The sequence below is a fragment of the Babylonia areolata genome, chromosome 24, assembly GCF_041734735.1.
Source record: "Babylonia areolata isolate BAREFJ2019XMU chromosome 24, ASM4173473v1, whole genome shotgun sequence".
NCBI classification, from domain to species: Eukaryota; Metazoa; Mollusca; class Gastropoda; order Neogastropoda; family Buccinidae; genus Babylonia; species Babylonia areolata.
This window is the reverse complement of record NC_134899.1, coordinates 6,389,571-6,407,865: the sequence shown is the minus strand read 5'-3', so window position 1 is coordinate 6,407,865 and position 18,295 is coordinate 6,389,571. Positions and strand designations below refer to the sequence as shown.

Genomic DNA, 18,295 nt, shown 5'->3' with positions numbered 1-18,295 from the left:
AGGTGGGGTGACATGATTGACATCCATTAGGTAGGGAATAGGTGGGGGGACAGATTGACATCCATCAGGTAGGGAATAGGTGGGGGGACAGATTGACATCCACCAGGCAGGGAACAGGTGGGGGACATGATTGACATCCATCAGGTAGGGAACAGGTGGGGTGACATGATTGACATCCATTAGGTAGGGAACAGGTGGGGTGACATGATTGACATCCATTAGGTAGGGAACAGGTGGGGGGACAGATTGACATCCACCAGGCAGGGAACAGGTGGGGGACATAATTGACATCCATCACATCCACCAGGTAGGGAACAGGTGGGGACATGATTGACATCCATCAGGTAGGGAACAGGTGGGGGACATAATTGACATCCACCAGGTAGGGAACAGGTGGGGGGACAGATTGACATCCACCAGGCAGGGAACAGGTGGGGGACATAATTGACATCCATCAGGTAGGGAACAGGTGGGGTGACATGATTGACATCCATTAGGTAGGGAACAGGTGGGGACATGATTGACATCCACCAGGTAGGGAACAGGTGGGGGACATGATTGACATCCACCAGGTAGGGAACAGGTGGGGGGACATGATTGACATCCATCAGGTAGGGAACAGGTGGGGGGACATGATTGACATCCACCAGGTAGGGAACAGGTGGGGGGACATGATTGACATCCACCAGGTAGGGAACAGGTGGGGGGACATGATTGACATCCACCAGGTAGGGAACAGGTGGGGGGACATGATTGACATCCACCAGGTAGGGAACAGGTGGGGGGACATGATTGACATCCATCAGGTAGGGAACAGGTGGGGACATGATTGACATCCATTAGGTAGGGAACAGGTGGGGATGTGGGGGAACGGATTGACATTCACACATCTTTCACTCCCCTCCCCTCCCCCCGCTCCATGGATGAAATAACATTTTTTCCCTTTTTTTTCTTATTGTTTTATTTATGTATTTACTTCTTTTTTCTTTTCTTTTTTTTCTTTTTTAACATTTTGCTCTTCTGACAGTGGTATGTATGGGTCTGGATGGATACCAGAACGCTTTATTATCTCTTAAAAGAAAAAAAATGTTGACACATATGCTGACAAAGGCATCATTACTATTTAATCAGAAGAGTGCAATCAACATCCTGTAAAATACTGAATTATAACATTGATAAACAAGCTGAAAAAGAAAACAATACAGTGATACTGTAGTCTGTCAGGCTACAGGAACACTCCATTCTGTGTAACAGCGAACCAGCCGTTCATTGTGTGTGTGTGTGTGTGTGTGTGTGTGTGTGTGTGTGTGTGTGTGTGTGTGTGTGTGTGTGTGTGGTGTGTGTGTGTGTGTGTGTGTGTGTGTGTGTGTGTGTGTGTGCAGGTGGCCATGGGTCAAGGGCAGGCGGAGGTGGCCATGCAGTTGCTGCACCAGTGCTCCAGCAGTGGGGAGTGGCTTTGTCTGAAGAACCTGCACCTGGTCACTGCCTGGCTGCCTACCCTGGAGAAGGTGTGTGTGTGTGTGTGTGTGTGTCTTTGTCTCTGTGTGTGTGTGTGTGTGTCTGTGTGTGTGTGTGTGTGTGTTACTATTCTTCTGTGAGAGAGTTAAAGAGAGTGTGTGTATTACGTATTGCTTTGTTTTTAGGTGTTCAACACATTGTGCTGTGTGTGTACCGTGCTGAACACACTGTGCTGTGTGTGCAGGTGCTGAACAAACTGTGCTATGTGTGCAGATGCTGAACACACTGTGCTGTGTGCGTGCAGGTGCTGAACACTATGTGCTATGTGTGCAGGTGTTAAACAAACTGTGCTATGTGTGCAGGTGCTGAACACACTGTGCTGTGTGTATGCAGGTGCTGAACACACATTGTGTACTGTGTGCAGGTGCTGAACACACTGTGTACTGTGCGCAGGTGCTGAACACACTGTGTACTGTGTGTGTGCAGGTGCTGAACACACTGTGTACTGTGTGCAGGTGTTGAACACACTGTGTACTGTGTGCAGGTGCTGAACACACTGTGTGCTGTGTGCAGGTGCTGAACACACTGAAGCCTCACCAGGACTTCAGGCTGTGGGTGACGGCAGAGTCCCACCCCAAGTTCCCCACCATCCTGCTGCAGTCCAGCATCAAGATCACCTATGAGGTCAGATCTCTGTGGGGATGTAGAGGTTTGAGTGTGGGGGGTGATGTGTTTGAGTGTGTGTGTGTGTGAGGGATGTAATGTGTGTGTGTGTGTGTGTGTGTGTGTGTGCACATGAGGTATTTGAACATGTATGAGAGATAGTTAGGCCCACAGCAAAGTGAGAGCTGTATTATCAATGGTTTCTCCACTGCAATGGGAAACTATTTACAGCTTAGTCTTCAGTGAAGGACTATGACTCTCAACCAAGGAGGCAAAGCTGCACTGGCTCTTAGTGCTGCAGCCCTAGTGGCTTGTTGGCTTTTGGGAACCATCCCAACACCAGGTGTCCTAAAACCCTCTCAACCGTGAGAGTGGGGATGTTACTCGGGCAAGACACTCTCCACTATAATCAAATTCTAGCCTAGATAGGCAGTACAGCAGCTGCCCCCTCTGTCATTAGATAGATAGATAGATAATAACATAGATACATAGATAGATACATAGAAAGATATCAACATACTTACCAAGCTTTATATATTATTATAATTTGTTTGTTTGTTTGTTCCCTTTATTTTTCCTTGCATCTTTTGGTGAGGGCTCAAGGCCCTGGCCAGCATGCTGGGTCCATGTACCGGACTAAGATATCTACATTCCTTTTCCTTTAGGCAGATGTACTGTGGCATATTATGGATCTGTCTGCAAACTTTGACACCTCGAAACTCTAAGTTTATTCTGGACTCTGCAACTGCAAGGGAATATTTCTTTTCTCTGTTTATTACGAGAGCACTAAATGTTGTTTATTTTTGTGAACTTTATATTGGCCATGTTTGTTTTCTCTGTTAATTTAGAGAAATGTCAGAGGACTGATTGTTCTTTTTTTGTGAACATTATCAATAGAATATTTCTTTTCTCTGTTAACTGGGAGGATTATCAATGGAATATTTCTTTTCTCTGTTAGCTGGGAGGATTATCAGTGGAATATTTCTTTTCTCTGTTAGCTGGGAGGATTATCAATGGAATATTTCTTTTCTCTGTTAGCTGGGAGGATTATCAGTGGAATATTTCTTTTCTCTGTTAGCTGGGAGGATTATCAGTGGAATATTTCTTTTCTCTGTTAGCTGGGAGGATTATCAATGGAATATTTCTTTTCTCTGTTAGCTGGGAGGATTATCAGTGGAATATTTCTTTTCTCTGTTAACTGGGAGGATTATCAATGGAATATTTCTTTTCTGTATTAATTGGGAGGGTTGGCAGAACAATAAGAGTTCTTTATTTTTGTGAATATTGTCAACGGAATATTTTTTTCTCTGTTAATTGAGAGGAATGGCAGAGCAAGAAATGTTTTTATTTTTTGTGAACATTATCAAGAGAATATATTTTTCTTGTGCTATTTGGGAGGATTGGCAGAGCACTGAATGTTCTGTTTTGTGAACATCATCCTGGCAGGCACCACCTGGGGTGAAGAGGAATCTGAGCAGAACGTATGAGAGCTGGACGCCGGAGTACGTGGCCAGGGGAGGGAATGTGGTTCGCTCTCAGGCGCTCTTCGCTTTGGCTTGGCTGCACGCGGTCATCCAGGAACGCCGGATTTACATCCCTCAGGTGGGTAGACTCTGTCACCCCCTTGTCTTCCATGATTGGGGGGATTCCTGTCAAGGTCTCTGGTATCAGCAGATTCATGGGGGACAGTCATTGGAGGGAAGTGGTTGCAGTCTCCACTCGGGGGTGGATGGGGATGGGGGGCACTCACTCAGCCTGGCTCTGTGACTAAGCTATTATCGTCGTCAGTATAGGGGGCCTAGTAGTTGGTGTCCTGTGTATGTTGAATCAGAACAGGCACTGTTGAACACTGCAAAAGTGACTCAGCAACAATGCAGGGTCTCCTCTGGCATGTGGCCTCTTGGCAACCTGACATTGATAGTTCCCTGCAGACTGCTGGCACTGAGACTGCAGCAGTCGAACCAGAGTGTGGCTGTTTATGGGGGACTCAGTATGAGTGGTAATGCCACCGGAATGTCAGATGGTAGGGCAGCAGAAAAAGACAAACACAAAAAGGCAGATGCTGTCAGTTTTAATGAATGTCGGATTTTTTGTTTTGTTTGTTTTTAATGAGGTAAGCAAGGGAAGCAGAATAGGCAAAATCATACTTATTTTTTATAACCAGCACTCGAGGCAAGAAAAAAATTGAAAAGAAATGAAATCAATAAGAAGAAAAAGAGATAAAACAATAAGAAGAAAAAGAGGTCTGCATGTTTTCTGCCCCAGGGCTGGACCAAGTTCTATGAGTTCTCCCTGGCAGACCTGAGGGCTGGAGCTGACATCATTGACCGCCTGTGTGTGCCTGGTGAGGCATGTCTGTCTGTCTCTCCCTGTCTGTCTTTCTTTATGACAGGCTGTGTGTGCCTGGTGAGGCATGTCTGTCTCTCTCTCCCTGTCTCTCTTTCTCCTCTCTTTCTCTGTGACAGGCTGTGTGTGCCTGGTGAGGCATGTCTGTCTCTCTCTCCCTGTCTCTCTTTCTCCTCTCTTTCTCTGTGACAGGCTGTGTGTGCCTGGTGAGGCATGTCTGTCTCCCTCTCCCTGTCTCTTTCTTTATGACAGGCTGTGTGTCTGGTGAGGCCTCTCTCTCTCTCTCTCTCTCTCTCTCTCTCTCTCACTTTCTCTGTGTCTCTGTCTCTGTCTCCCTTTCTTTCTCTGTGACAGGCTGTGTGTCTGGTGAGGATTTTTCTTCAGAAATTTGCCAGGGACGAGCATTTTGTTGCTGTGGGTTCTTTGATCTAACGTACGCTAAGTGCATGTTGCACAAGGTACTTCAGTTAATTGTCTCATCAAAATGACTACACATTCTTCAGATGAGAGTATATAAATAGCTACAGCTACAATAAGAGTTTATGATTATGCTGAACTGAGACTGACTGCAGTATAGAGATATGTACAGCCAGAATAAAGGTTTACATGCTGAACTGAGACTGACTGCAGTATAGAGATGTGTACAGCTAGAATAAAGGTTTACATGCTGAACTGAGACTGACTGCAGTATAGAGATGTGTACAGCTAGAATAAAGGTTTACATGATGAACTGAGACTGACTGCAGTATAGAGATGTGTACAGCTAGAATAAAGGTTTACATGCTGAACTGAGACTGACTGCAGTATAGAGATGTGTACAGCTAGAATAAAGGTTTACATGCTGAACTGAGACTGACTACAGTATAGAGATGTGTACAGCTAGAATAAAGGTTTACATGCTGAACTGAGACTGACTGCAGTATAGAGATGTGTACAGCTAGAATAAAGGTTTACATGCTGAACTGAGACTGACTACATGGATGGGCACCCACAGGCAAGGAGCTGCAGTGGAACTTCATCCACGGCCTGTACGAGTTTGCCATCTACGGGGGGCGTGTGGACAACCCCTTCGACACGCGGGTGCTGGTGTCCTACCTGAAGCAGTTCTTTGACACGGGCGTCATCAGTGCGCAGGGCAAAGGCAAGAGGCTGGGACCCCTGCGCATGCCCACCTCCACCAACATCAAGGTGCCTGCTGCCTGCATCATGCTCTGATCGGGGGTTGGACACTTGGGGGTGGGGGAGGCTTGGAGGAGGAGGTGGGGGGGTGGGGGGGGGGGGGGGGCGTCAAGCAGAAGGACTGTGTGTGGGTGCTGAGTGTGTGTGTGTGTGTGTGAGGGGGGAGTGGTCGAGCAAAGTGTGTGTGTGTGTGCAGATTGTGTCTGTGTGTGTGTGTGAAGGGAGAGGTCGAGCAGGGGGATTGCATATATGTATCTGTGTGTGTTGTATGCTCTCTGGTTCTCTCAAGATTGGATTACTGCAACTCTCTTTTGGCCGGCCTTCCCAAATACCTGTTAGACAGACTCCAACGAATTCAGAATAACGCTGCCAGACTCATTTGCAGAGCTTCTAAATTTGACCATGTTTCTCCTCTCCTTCAGTCTCTCCACTGGTTGCCTGTTTCTGATCGAATAGACTATAAGCTATCCACTCTGACCTTTTCTGCAGTCAACGGATCTGGCCCCAAGTATCTTTCTGAACTCATCCATATCTATACCCCGTCTCGCCAGCTCCGTTCTTCCTCTGATACTCGACTTCTCAGGATACCTCACGTCAGAAGTAAGACCTATGGACACAGATCGTTTTCTTTTCAATCGCCAAAGACGTGGAACAAGCTCCCTGATAACCTCCGTCACTCTGATTCCCTCGCATCTTTTAAATCTCGTCTCAAAACTCACCTTTTCCCTCAGCAATAAGTTCAATTGTGGCAGGTCCACAACTACATGCATGTATATGAATGTGTATTGTGTGTGCGTGTGTTTATGTAAGTTTGTGCCTGCCTATGTGTGTGTATTTGTTAGGGTAGCTGTTAGATACACATGTATGTTAAAATGTATGTATGCAGTGTGTGTGTGTGTGTGTGCGTGCGTGCGTGTGTGTGTGCGCGTACGTGCGTGCGTGCGTGTGTGTGTGTGTGTGGTCACATTTTGGTGTGTGTATGTAACATAGATATAATATTTTATGTTATCAAAAGCGTTTTTGTAAAGCACCTAGAGCAGATTTCTGGATAGTGTGCTATATAAGTATCCATTATTATTATTATTATTATTATTGTGTGTGAGTGTGTGTTTGTGTGTGTATGTGTGTGTGTGTGAGGGAAGAAGTAGAGGACCAGTAGTAGTGTAGGGACTGGCAGTTTGACTGCCTAGGTCTCACAGCCTTTTTATGTCCCCTTCAATAGATGTCTCCTTTTATTTGAGGGATACACATGCGTTTTCATTTACTGTCATTCATTCGTCAAAGTCTGTAAGTTTTTCTTTTGAACTTATGTTCATGTCAAGGAGATTTTTTAACACATTAGTATTTTGTGCAAGTTTAGTTTCCTTTGGTAGTGCTGTTACAGTATTTGTGCAATTCTATTAGCTAATGAATTTTTCTTTAGGTTAGTATTACAGTGCTCCTTACAAGTGTTTGTCATTGAATTTCTTGTACTCTTACAACCTGACATTCTAAAAATATTATTTACATTGACTTCATTATAGAAATTTCACATTTGGCAAGTTTCTATTAAGTCTCCTCTAAGCCTTCTACCCTTTATTGAATGCAGATTTAAGTATGTAAGTCTCTGTTGATAGCTCATAGATTTGAATTCTTTTGATAGCTTAGTTGCTCTTCTTTGTACCCTTTCTACAGCTATAGATTGTCTCTTGAGGTATGGGTGCCACACAAGATTACCTTATTCTACTTGTGATCTAACCAATGCTTTATATAATTTAAGAAATATATCTTTATCTAAATAGGTAAACGTTCTCTTAATTACTCCTGTCATCTGGTTGGCTTTATTTATTATATTCTGTATATGTATGTCAGATGATAATTTATTATCAAAGGTTATGCCAAGGTCTTTCTCACTTTGACATTTCTCAGTATCCTGTGTGGTGTCTTCTATTATCATATGGTATTTGTTTTCTGGATTGCTTTACACTTTTGTTACTTACGTTAAAATATAGATTCCATCTATCAGACCATTCCTGTAACTTATATAAGTCCTTTCGTGGTGTTGTATTATTTTGTGCATTACCGTAAAGTTTAGTATCATCTGCATATATTTTGCAGGTGCTTTCTATACTTTCAGGGAGGTCATTTATGTATATTGTAAAAAGCACAGGACCAAGTATGCTACCTTGTGGTATACCACTAACAACATTTTCATTAGTTGCCATCTTTTCTCCAATTTTAACTACCTGTGTCCTTTCTGACAAGAAGTTTTTTGTCCAGTTCAGTATGCTTCCAGTGATACTATATGAAGCTAATTTTAATAAAAGTCTTTGATGTGGTACAGAGTCAAATGCTTTTCTAAAGTCTTAATAAATTATGTCTATAGGTTTACCCATATCTATCATTTTTGTAAGGTCTTCGGTTACTTCTAGGAGCTGTGTTGTGCATGATCTTCTTTGTCTAAAACCATGTTGACAGTCTGCATACAGATTGTTTGTTGTCATGTGTGACACTATAGCATCCCTGATAAAAGACTCGAAGATTTTACATACAAGTCAAGCTCACTGGTCTATAGTTTCCTGGTTCATGTTTTGACCCTTTTTTATATATAGCTGTTACCTCAGTCATCTTCCAATCTTTAGGTAGGCAAGCAGATTCAAGTGATTTATTATAAATGATACTCAAGGGAAAAGCTAACTCTCTGCTCAATTCCTTTAGTATTCTTGAGGGTATTTAGTCTGGTCCTTGTGCTTTGTAGGGGTCTAAGGCATGCAACTTCTTTTCTGCTGCCAATGGAGTGACTCTTAAATCACAAATATTAACGTTTCCCGACCTGGAGCTTTCTCCAAGGTTGGGTAAATTTGTCAAGGTCTCTTTTGTAAACACACTTGCAAAGAATGTATTTATAATTTCTGCTTTTTCTATATTGTATATGTTTCTGTGGGGGTGGGGGGTGAGGGAAGAGAGGGGATGGGGAGATGTATGTGTGTGTTTCATGTCAGCTGACGTTTGCTACAATGGATTAATTAATTTTCTTAATATGTATTCGTTTTAATGTTTCTGTCAAGGTTTTTCACCCAAAGAAGTGGCATGATTTTAATGTGATGCATCTCTGGAACTTCATCCAGTAATTCTTGAAACAATCAGCTTTTTCATTGTGTCCAACATTTATGTGAGAATGGTGATCATGTTTGATGACAACACCACTCTTTGAAACAAACTCTCCAGTTGTGTGCAGGAATGTCACATGATGAAAATGTTTGATGGTGGTAGTAGTAGTAGTAGTAGTAGTAGTAGTAGTAGTATCATTAATATTATCAAATCATAAGAAAAAAAAGACCACTCTTTGAAACCTAACACTCTCATTTGTATGCAGAACTATCAAATGATGGTATTGTCTGTTATTACTTACATACTTACTATCATCATCATCTTAGTCATTTTATTATCATCATTACTGTTACGGTACTTTAACGACAACAAACACCACTTTGTGAAACCCATCTTTCCTGTTGTGTAAATGACTACCACTTATTATGATGGTGATGGTGGTGATGATTACCAAAGTTATTATTATTACTACTACTACTACTACTACTTTCACTACTATTATTATTATTATTATTATTATTATAGGGCGCTAGCCAGCGGGACAAAGGGGAGGTTACCTACTTCCGGGAGGTTATCGGCCGTAGTTTCGTTTTCTCCACATAGGCGGATAGTAGTTTGCACAGGCAGGAATGTCAGACCCCTGCCGGAGTCTGCACTAGTTGGGCCACGGTAAGTATGTTATTTAAACGTAATTTTAGATAGAAAATTTCCTATTATTACTGTCATTTTTATGATGACAACAAACACCACTATGTGAAAAAAAAACCAGCACTGTCCCCGTGGTGTGTGTGTGTGTGTGTGTGTGTGTGTACAGGACTACCAAGAGGTGATCGCCAACCTGCCGGAGTTTGACAAGCCGTCCTACTTTGGCCTGCCGGAGAACATTGAGCGGTCAGCGCAGCGCATCCTGAGCAGCCAGGTCATCTCCCAGCTGCGAGTGCTGCAGCGTGCCGACGCCAAGGCCAGCCGCTTCGACAAGGAGGTGTGGGCCACCCAGCTGGGGCCCATCCTCAACCTGTGGAAGAAGCTCAACCAGGTGGGCCTTGTGGTGACCTTGTTTTGTCTTAACTCACCTGGTACTACCATTTAGCTCCCCTGACTTTCCCCACAGATGACCCATTTGTATGGGTAAGAAATAAAATCGCCAAAAAACAAATGTTAGAATTTATGAACTGAAAACTTCAAAACTGATCAGTAAGATAACAAGTTAGTTGGGGACAAAATATAAAACATCCTCCCTTCTTATTATATCATACAGTGATATGATGAAAGTATCCATATTTTTTGTTCGAAAGTTGCGCACACTGATGACTTGTAAACGAATCCAGGAGAGCACAACGAGTTTGAAACAGATTAGACTCAGAACATTATATTGCCACGGTAAGGCCCCTTCATCTAATTCTGTTGTCTGCCTTGTGACTGATACAAAACTGGGTCAGACGCCATTGCTGACACGCACTGTTCACGTGAACCAGTCACTGTGAAAATAACTTTACTGCTTGCGAGCACAGCAACACACACTGCATTTATTAGTCACAGTAGAGATTGGAAAGGTCAGTTAAGATATTCTTAGGTTATAACGTTATTATGGAAATTAGGTGCCACTCCAAAAATTCAAAACTATCTAAAGCCCCGATCAGGGCCTTTGTAATGGTTGAATGTAAACAACCATCCCTTCCCATGCTGACAGCACCACTCTCTCTGTCTCTGCCCCTTTCCTTGAATGCAGTGGCCACATGCAGTGACTGCATGCAGTGACCGCTCACTGCACTCCCACCCTGACTGTGTGTGTGTAGACCTCACTGTGCTGTAGCCTGTAGGTGAACGGAATAAAGTGCTGAAAAGTCCCGCCAGTGTTCTCTGTGGGTGTCATGAAGGAACCTTACAACCTGGGTGGATGTGAAGGCCAGGCATCAGCTCCTTGGTTTAGTGTAGTGTATGTAGATCTGTTCACACACTTTGACACCTCCTTGAAACTGACACTGACGATGGAGGATGTTTGCATGGGTAGGAGTATTGCCGTATTGCATGGATTTATGAATGATTTGGCATTTTCGTGATCCTTTTTTTTTCCCTTTGTTTTACTTTTGTTTTGCTGATGAGACTTGTACTTTGGTTAAACAGCACCTAGACTCTGTCCATGAATGTTTCTGTATTTCAGTATACGTCCTTTCGAAGCATATTCTTCATCTCCCCATAAAGCGAATGTGCTGTCAGGCCGTGGGGGGGGGGGGGGGGGCTACACTAAATTTATATAGAACAGACAGCAATAAAAAGAATTCAATAAAAAAAAATTTTTTTAATTTTAAGTTGTTTAATTCAATGTGCACATCAGCACATGTGCACACGCTGAGACCAGTATGCAAACACACACACACACACACACACACACACACACACACACACACACACACACACACACACAGTGACATAAACACCTAATGGTGTGTGGTTCACAAAGCAGTGACAGCAGGTAAGTTGACGCTGAGTGGTGACGGTGTCCCCAGGGCAGCAACCTGCTCCAGACGAAGGTGTCGATGCCCGCTGACCGGTCAGGCAAACAGTCGCCAACCCTGGCCTTCCTGCTGCTGGAGCGATACAACGGCATCAAGCTGGCCCAGGCCGTGCACGCCTCCCTCGCTGCCCTTTCTAAGGTCATCAGGGGCACACAACTCCTCACCTCAGAAGTGCAGAAGCTGGCCGGAGCTCTCCTGCATCAGGAGGTTTGTTGTCAACTTCGCAATCGTTTTTTTTGTTTTGTTTTTTGTTTTGTTTGCTGTCCCATCATCTGCTCCTTTTCTTTGGCATTACTTCCACTTTGCTCACTCTGAGTTCACACCCTACACACAGTTACACCCAGGTTTGTCTGTCGCGCTCCCAGTGTCGGCAGTCCTACGGGCAGCCATCGTTGTTAGGCCACGCACCAACTTCACACACTTCTCTCTTGACTGCAGCTTTTCCTGTCTTGGAATGAAAATCCCATTATCAGTTTTCTTCAGAGTCAGACCATCTCTTAAAAGAAGAAAAATAAGTCTGCCAATTCATTGATACTGACTGTCCAAGACCATGAAAGTGCTCTAGTGGAAAGGGTCTTTAAACGTTGACCTGTATTCTCCATATGTAGACCCTGTAGTGACTTGTTGAAATCCCACTTTCAGTTTGAGTTGTTGGAGAGCCTTCCAAATGACTGCTGAAACCCTGTATTGGGCTCAGCTTCAGATGAAACAATAAACCAAGGTCCCATGCAGTGCATACGCTCAGCACACGTAAAAAACAAACAAACCCAGCAACAAAGGGGTTGTCCCTGGCAAAATCCTGCAGAACAAATCCACTCTGATAGGTACACAAACACATATGCAAGCGCTCAAGGCCTGACTAAGCCAGTTGGATCACGCTTCTGGCCAGGCATGTGCCGAGGAGATGTGGTGCAGGGAGGGTGGATTTGTATAAACACAGTGACACTTCCTGAAGAAACTGAAAACTGAAAAACCATCGAGGCAACCATGTATTTGTTCTGTATCGTCCATGATTATATTCTGTGCAGCATATTCAGGATTAAAAGGCTATGCCAGTCTTGAATAAGAGCTAATTTGTGTTCACACATACCTTGTGTCATAGCTGCCATGTGTACATGTCAAATGATTGGCATAAGGACAAGCCTGGAGCTTCCTTTTTTTTTTCTTTTTCTTTTTTTGAGGAAGTGTCTGGGTTTGTTCCAGTGTACCTTTTATTTACCTGTGTGCTAGCTGAATCGGTAGCATAAGCTGCACTGACTTGAAGTTGTGTACCTTTATGTTTGAAGAGAGTTACCACTCTTTATTGTTTGTAAATCACTTCGTCTCATGTACCTTATGTTTGAAGAGAGTTACCTCTCTGTATTGTTTGTTAATCACTTCGTCTCATGTACCTTATGTATGAAGAGAGTTACCACTCTATTTGTTTGTAAATCACTTCGTCTCATGTACCTTATGTTTGAAGAGAGTTACCTCTCTGTATTGTTTGTTAATCACTTCGTCTCATGTACCTTATGTATGAAGACAGTTACCTCTCTGTATTGTTTGTAAATCACTTCGTCTCATGTACCTTATGTGTGAAGAGAGTTACCACTCTGTATTTGTAAATCACTTCATCTCATGTACCTTATGTGTGAAGAGAGTTACCACTCTGTATTGTTTGTAAATCACTTTGTCTCATGTACCTTATGTGTGAAGAGAGTTACCTCTCTGTATTGTTTGTTAATCACTTCGTCTCATGTACCTTATGTATGAAGAGAGTTACCACTCTATTTGTTTGTAAATCACTTCGTCTCATGTACCTTATGTTTGAAGAGAGTTACCACTCTATTTGTTTGTAAATCACTTCGTCTCATGTACCTTATGTTTGAAGAGAGTTACCTCTCTGTATTGTTTGTAAATCACTTCATCACGTGTACCTTATGTATGAAGACAGTTACCACTCTTTATTGTTTGTAAATCACTTCATCACGTGTACCTTATGTATGAAGAGAGTTACCACTCTTTATTGTTTGTTAATCACTTCGTCTCATGTACCTTATGTTTGAAGAGAGTTACCTCTCTGTATTGTTTGTTAATCACTTCGTCTCATGTACCTTATGTGTGAAGAGAGTTACCACTCTGTATTTGTAAATCACTTTGTCTCATGTACCTTATGTATGAAGAGAGTTACCACTCTGTATTGTTTGTAAATCACTTCGTCTCAGTGTTCTTTCATTCTGAAAGTGAACATGTTGGTGTGTGTGTGTGTGGCGCCAGACCCCGGGAGAGTGGCTGAGCCAGTGGGACGGGCCTGAAGACCCCATCCAGTACCTGAAGGGGCTGGTGGCTCGAGCCTCGGCCATCCAGGTGTGGGTGGACAAGGCGGAGAACGGGTCCCTGTTCCGTGACGCCCTGGACCTGTCAGAGCTCTTCCGGCCTGACACCTTCCTCAACGCCCTCAGACAGCAGACCGCACGGTAGTTATCAGCATCCATGTGTGTGTGTGTGTGTGTGTGTGTGTGTGATCAGATCAGAGGAAGGCAGCAGGATGGTTAAGATGCTCATCTGCCAATACGGAGAGTCTGTGAGGGTCTGTGTTTGAATCCAGCTCCCAAGTTTGTCCAAAAGATCAAACTGAGTGTCAAGTCATTCGGATGAGACGATATACCAAGGTCCTGTTTGTAGAATGCGTTTGGCATGGCACTGAAAAAGAACCCATGGCAATGAGAGTGTTGTCCTCTGGCAAACTTCTGAACAAGAAATCCACTCTGACAGGTACACAATGTCTGTGCCTGCACACAAGGCCAGACTGAGCAAGCTGGGTTATACTGCTGGTCAGGCATCCTCTTGGCAGATGTGGTGTAGCATATATGGATTTGTACAAATGCAGAGACACCTCCTTGAGAACTGTACTGAAACTAAAACTGATCAAGTAACAAAGCCAGTCAAATAAAAAATACTTTATGAAACCTGTGGGAAATTCCTTTATGCAATCACAGACTTGTTATAAACACATACATAATATGATCAAGCACACCATGAAAATATATGAAAAAGTAGTTGAATAAAACAAAAATCCACAATTACTGTTGATAGGTTATATCAGACACACACACTCACACACTCTCTCACACACACATACACACACACACACACACACACACACAAACATACACAGACGTGTGTATGCCTACACACACTAACACTAACACACAAAAAAACATTAAATTGTTGCGCATCAATATTAACAAGTAAATGCTCCCAGCAAGTAAAACCACACATATTTCAGTAAAATGTACACTCACACAAGTACAGATGCACATATCCATGCACATACAACATACATCACAGCAATGTGGGTGTATGTGTGTGTGTGTGTGTGTTTGATCCAGTACAGTGTGCTGATAAACCGTGTGTCTCTTTCTGTTGAGAGCATTTGGCTTCCCTGACTGCTTTGCTCCTAACTCTGAATCCCCTGTTGACGTCTCTGACACAGTTTAAGGCACCCACCAGTGGGCTGAACGACTTATATGTGTATGTTCACACTATGTAATAATTCATTTCATTTTGCCCATCGCTCCTGGTGGAGCATAGGCCATCAACGACCCCTCGCCATCGCACTCTGTTCTGGGCTGTTCTGGCCATTCCAGTCCAGTTGGTCCCTTGCTGCTTCAGCTCTGCCTCGGTATCTCGCCTCCAGCTGTTGCGAGGCCGGCCTCTCTTCCTCTTTCCCTGCGGGTTCCAGGTCAGGGCTTGGCGTGTGATGCTGGACACTGGCTTCCTGAGGGTGTGTCCAATCCAGCCCCACTTCCTCCGCAGTATCTGCTTGGCCACTGGTTCCTGTCCCACTCGCTCCCACAGATCTTCGTTTCGGATCTTCTCCTGCCATCGGATCTTGTAGATGCGCCTCAGACATGTGCTGAAGAATGTCTGAATCTTCTGCTGCATCGTCTGTGTTGTCTGCCATGTCTCACATCCGTAGAGCAGAATTGACTTCACATTGGAGTTGAAGATGCGGAGTTTGGTTTTCATACTGATTGCTCCAGATGCCCAGATGTTCTTGAGACTATGCAATAATGATGATACTGAAATAATGCTGATGCTGTGCTGTTCTTGTTGGTAAGGAGGAAGGTGGCAGAATGGTTAAGACGCTCATCTGCCAGTACACTGTCCACGAAGGTCTGGGTTTGAATCCCGCTCTCGCCCTTTCTCCCAGGTTTGACTGGAAAATGGGACTTCGCGTCGAGTCGTTCGGATGAGATGATGAACCAAGGTACCGTATGCAGCACGTGCTTGGTGTACTGAAAAAGAACCCATGGCAACGAGAGCGTTGTCCTCTGGCAACATTTTGTACAAGAAATCCACTGTGACAGGTGCACAAACATATAAACACATGCACTCAAGGCCTGACTAAGCGCGTTGGGTTATGCTGCTGGTCAGGCATTTGTGTAGCAGATGTGGTGTAGCGTAAATGGATTGGTCTGAACGCAGTGACCCCTCCTTGAGAGACTGACGTTGAACCTGTTGCTGTTGGTGCAGGGAGCTGGGCTGCTCGATGGACAGCCTGAAGCTGGTGAGCAGCTGGCGGGGCGGGGTGCAGGGCAGCCCTCTGCCCATCAAGGTGGGCGGCATCCAGCTGGAGGGCTGCAGCTTTGACGGCTCTCGCCTGTCGGAGAACCAGCACGACTCGCCCAGCGTCTCCTCCATCCCGCCCTGCGTCCTGGCCTGGGTCACCAAGGTGGGCCTGGTGTTGGCATGATGATACTGGTGGTGACAGTGATGATGATGCTGATGATGCCAGTGATGATGGGGATGATGATGACAGTGATGATGATGATGATGACAGTGATGATGCTGATGATGACAGTGATGATGCTGATGATGACAGTGATGATGATGCTGATGATGACAGTGATGCTGATGATGACAGTGATGATGCTGATGATGACAGTGATGATGATGATGCCAGTGATGATGATGGGGATGATGACAGTGATACTGCTGCTGCTGCTGCTGATGATGATGGGGATGATGATGCTGATGATGACAATGGGGATGATGATGACAATGATGATGAGGAGGAGGATGGGGATGATGATGACAATGATGATGATGGGTGATGATGATGATGATGATGGGTGATGATGATGATGATGATGATGACGACGATGATGGGGATGATGATGATGATATGGATACTTATACAGTGCCTATTTTCAGTCAGTGACCAAGCTCTAAGTTATTTGCACAACAGGAAGCCCACCTGGGGCCGTATTCAAGACAAAAATCATTTTGCCTGAAGGCAAGTTACCCTTGACAGGGCAGGGACCCGCAGGTTACAATCTGCCTTGAAGGCCTGGTTATCTTTGTATTCAAGACACGCAAATTGCACTCAGGTAGCTAACCCATGGTCTATATATAAAAATACCGGGGATTCCCTTCTGCGCATGCTCTTTTACTTTGCACAGCGCCGCAGTGTGACAGTTTTTTTTTTTTTTTTTTTTTTTAAATCTTCAGTGGCAAAGCATTGAGTCAGCCACTTGTCAAATCTAGGGGCCACCTTCACATTCTGACACATTGCCCTCCCTGCTTTACAGCTAATTGCAAAAACGAACTAAAATAATGGAGTTTGGATTCAAATATTTCTCTGGAATGAACGAATTTCAATGATCTGCAAACTTTGAGCATTCCAAATCTATCTCCTGCAAGTGCACTCACTTCACAGCTACATACGTATTTCATATGGAATATAATGATGTCTGCCAGTCTCAATACCTCAATTTCGACTGCCAAGCGAACAAAGGATAAAATCAATCTCTCAGAGGCCGTATTCAAGACATGGTCTCTCCACAAAACGCCTGTTTTCCCTTAAAATAACCACCGCAACAAAAGGATTCACCATATTTACCTCTGCTTCATGGGCTGTCACCCTTGGTAGATAATAAGGGTTTGTAGAACCACAAGGTAGGTTTTTGTGTTCCTGAATACCGGATATTGCTAACCCTCAGGCATTTTGCCTTGCCTCAGGCAGATTACCCACAGGCACACAATTAACCGCAGGCACGGTGGTCTCTTGAATATGGCCCCTGGGAAGATCCCTTTGGCAGCTGTCACTGGGAGCTCATCATTCATTTCCTGTGTCATTTAATCCGGTTTCAGTCATGCACACGCACACACAACAAGACTCACACAGACATGTAACATTTAATTTGTATTATCATTTTGTTTATTTACCCCACCATGTAGGCAGCCATACTCCGTTTTCAGAGGTGTGCATGCTGGGTGCTTCACAGTACAAAACTATCTGTGCTGCTGTGTGTCACAGGACAACACTATCTGTACTCTGTGTCACAGGACAACACTGTCTGTACTCTGTGTCACAGGACAACACTGTCTGTGCTCTGTGTCACAGGACAACACTATCTGTGCTGTGTGTCACAGGACAACACTATCTGTACTGCTGTGTGTCACAGGACAACACTATCTGTACTCTGTGTGTCACAGGACAACACTATCTGTACTCTGTGTCACAGGACAACACTGTCTGTGCTGTGTGTCACAGGACAACACTATCTGTACTCTGTGTGTCACAGGACAACACTATCTGTGCTCTGTGTGTCACAGGACAACACTGTCTTTGCTGTGTGTGTCACAGGACAACACTATCTGTACTGTGTGTCACAGGACAACACTATCTGTACTGCTGTGTGTCACAGGACAACACTATCTGTACTCTGTGTGTCACAGGACAACACTATCTGTACTGCTGTGTGTCACAGGACAACACTGTCTGTGCTGTGTGTGTCACAGGACAACACTATCTGTACCCTGTGTCACAGGACAACACTATCTGTGCTGTGTGTGTCACAGGACAACACTATCTGTACTGCTGTGTGTCACAGGACAACACTATCTGTACCCTGTGTCACAGGACAACGCTGTCTGTGCTGTGTGTGTCACAGGACAACACTATCTGTACTCTGTGTCACAGGACAACACTATCTGTACTCTGTGTCACAGGACAACGCTGTCTGTGCTGTGTGTGTCACAGGACAACACTTTCT

The 18,295-nt window shown here is 44.3% G+C and overlaps 1 protein-coding gene across 1 annotated transcript in view; it reads left to right on the top strand.

Moving 5' to 3' along the window:
• The window catches only part of LOC143298483 (cytoplasmic dynein 2 heavy chain 1-like), a 129,981-nt gene that overhangs the window by 109,350 nt on the left and 2,336 nt on the right, over window positions 1–18,295 (top strand). The window contains 9 exon segments of the mRNA XM_076611294.1: window positions 1,383–1,508; window positions 2,032–2,142; window positions 3,568–3,723; window positions 4,387–4,465; window positions 5,462–5,655; window positions 9,551–9,772; window positions 11,244–11,459; window positions 13,509–13,708; window positions 15,771–15,969. Coding sequence (XP_076467409.1) covers window positions 1,383–1,508; window positions 2,032–2,142; window positions 3,568–3,723; window positions 4,387–4,465; window positions 5,462–5,655; window positions 9,551–9,772; window positions 11,244–11,459; window positions 13,509–13,708; window positions 15,771–15,969 — 1,503 coding nt within the window.